Source organism: Fusarium oxysporum, chromosome 3 (assembly GCF_000149955.1).
Source record: "Fusarium oxysporum f. sp. lycopersici 4287 chromosome 3, whole genome shotgun sequence".
NCBI classification, from domain to species: Eukaryota; Fungi; Ascomycota; class Sordariomycetes; order Hypocreales; family Nectriaceae; genus Fusarium; species Fusarium oxysporum.
This window is the reverse complement of record NC_030988.1, coordinates 3,955,839-3,958,584: the sequence shown is the minus strand read 5'-3', so window position 1 is coordinate 3,958,584 and position 2,746 is coordinate 3,955,839. Positions and strand designations below refer to the sequence as shown.

At 50.3% G+C, this 2,746-nt stretch overlaps 1 protein-coding gene across 1 annotated transcript; it reads right to left on the bottom strand.

Annotated features, from left to right (window-relative positions):
* Positions 1-49: 49 nt before the first annotated feature.
* Positions 50-2,476, bottom strand: FOXG_06794 (uncharacterized protein; the record flags this gene model as incomplete). The annotated part of the gene is made up of 5 exons (XM_018385441.1): positions 50-677; positions 739-1,086; positions 1,146-1,453; positions 1,504-2,178; positions 2,267-2,476. The coding sequence occupies 5 exons, from the start codon at positions 2,474-2,476 to the stop codon at positions 50-52; spliced, it is 2,169 nt and encodes a 722-aa protein (XP_018242799.1).
* Positions 2,477-2,746: the final 270 nt, after the last annotated feature.

Below are 2,746 nucleotides of genomic sequence, written 5' to 3'. Positions count from 1 at the left end.
CAGATGGGCGTTTATTGACTGGGAAGACAAGTCCGTCGATTAATAGCTTTCATCCAGTCTGTTCAGACTTCCCATCCGGCGTGATGACCATACTACTTTCACCCTCATTCGCCTCGAGTGCCAACTGATCATACTTCTTGGCCAGATTCTCCACTGTCTCCATCTGCCAATCCTCTTCCAGCATCACAATTGTCACCGGAAACGTCGATCTAACATATTGTGGGACCAGCGGTTGATCGTCCTTCCACGTCGTGTGTCGCCTCAGCGCGTCCATGTCTTCCTTCGTCATGCGGTCCCTTATCAGCCGGCACATGGCGGACGAGACGTATACGTGCTGGCCTTGGTCGTAGAGGCCTTTAACAGCGAGGAGAAGCGTTGCACGTAGGATTTTAAGAGTTTCCGTATCATCCGGGGATACTGAGTCCCTATTCATGTTCTCGATGGTCGTATTTGCTAGGATGGAGAGGAAATAGGTCAGGTATGTGTCGCCGTGCTCGAAGCTGTGGCGTAGGTAGTAGAGACGAAGTACAGTTTCGAGGCATCTTAAAGCGTATGCAACAGCTCTAGAATGTTGAGTGTTATTATTAAGTGCTTTAACACCTGTCGATAGGCGTGGCGGCTTCATCCCTTCTTGCACCATTTGAGCGACTTTAAAGAGCAGGACGCAGTACTCCATGCTGCCTATATGTCAACCTCGAGGCCCGCGCAATATAGTCTTATTGCTGTTTTGGAACTTACTGCATTATGAGCTGGCACGGTAGCACTGCCTTGTGCGACTTGATGGGTTCTGGGAGAGCAATGTACCAGTCGTCGAGTACCTTTTGTAAACGATCAAGTTCGCTTGATGGCAAACTCCGAGCTGTTTTTTGGCCCGTAAACATAATACAGGTAATGCCATTTGAAATACGGCGTAGTTCCGTTTGAGCTCGATAGACATATCCAAAGTGCATTGGTACCAGTGTCGAACTGGGCGGGTATCTTAACCAGAGTTCCCCATACCACGACGGTTCCTCGTCTAGGTCTGGCATAGGCGTCGCTGGAGGTCCTCTGATCAGGGAAGCCCTCATATTGTGGAAGGCCTGCAATCTATCGCCTATTCATCAGCCTTTCCCAGATTGTGTAGAACATAGAGTAAGAAGACCCACGATTGCCAGCGATACAGGGCCCAAGCAGTAAATACACGGGCAGTCTTCGTTCTCCCTTCCGTTTGCTCCGGTGCAAAAAGCTTCAGGCTCTGCGCCAATTGAACCGACTGAAGCAGATAAGATATGCCGACCTGATCCATCCCATTCATGGTATAGATGACATGCAACACCATTGCGGCGTGTAGAGTAGTGAGCTTGCACTTACCGCTCTCTAGCGCCCAGAGTCGTTTCGCCTCTGCGAGGAACCTGTAGCCCAGAGTTTCTGGTCTCCAGTACTGGGCACGGTGAGTGGCTTTACGATAACTATGCTGAGTAACGGATTAGCAAATCTACGTGTTATTGCGTTCTTGTGACCTACGCATGCCTCAGCTAGGACAGCGTTGACAAGTAAGGGAGAACAAAATCGAGTATCGCTGTCTCTCATGGCCTGGAGGAAGATGTCTTTCTGAAAACAAGTGTAATTTGCATAGTCATAGAGAAAGTATGCTCGCAAGAGTGCTCGCAGCAACTCATCGTCTGTCTCAACTGATGTCCACCTGGAAATTTGGATGTTCGGTATGTAAGGGTCCATCAGTTCTGCTATGTTATACGGCGTCATGTAGATGGTCTCAGGCTGGCTTGCCCAAGCCTCCGTTTGCTCTGCTGACTGCGGCAGAGCGTGAGACGTAATTTCGAATACTGTGGAGCCGAGATACGGGTTGTCCGGTGATAATAGAGCAGCAGGCATGGAAGTGGAATAAGGAAACTCATAATGAAGGCGTGTCCCTGGTGCCCATGCTGGTTGTAGCGGAAGGTCGCCGTCTTTCACCTGCCGCATGGTTGTGGCAACATCGGCGCCCTCGCGAAGTCTGCGGAGGATGCCCTGGACCTCTCGCTCCGGCAGATACGTCAAGAGGTAGCAGAGTTGTTCATAGATATTGGATTTTTCTCGTATCTCATCGTACTTCCGCTTTAGGTCCCAGCTTGCAGCCTGGTAATGGCATTGGACACCCCTGTTGATGCAACCCCTGCATTTCGGACGTTCGCCACAGCACTGCGTGGGAGAGATGGCGAGTTAGCGGGGCCGAACTTGTCAGATTTCTATCTAGAAGAAACATGAAAATGTGAAACTCTGCACGTGCCTTGACCTTTCGTTTCCGACACGATTCACAGGCGATCTTTGTCAGGTTGGCTCGAGGACGGAGATGGGATAGTAGAGATGGTCCCTGGTCGGAGCCAGAGCTGGTGCTCTCAGAAGTCGAAACTGGAAGTGGTACAAGTCTACGAAATCCGGGGACACTCGAAAGTATTCCGTTGTTGGCGAGAGATTGTAGTGGAGGGGAGGAGGACATTTGAGAGTGCGTAACACCATTGAGAGCAGTAGGGGACTAGGTAAAAATGCAACAATTTTATAGAAGTGAATCAACTCAATACTGTAATAACGAGCAGGGATTCGCCATCTTTATTTGCGTGATTGGTGATTGGCGAATATGATACCCCACATCAACACCGACAGCCTCTCAGCGTAATGGAGCGGGGCGGTGTTGCAGGAAGTGACGTCAATATGCGCTCACGCCGCAGCGCTGTCGACCAACAGCAGAGGAAGAGAGCTCAACAATCAA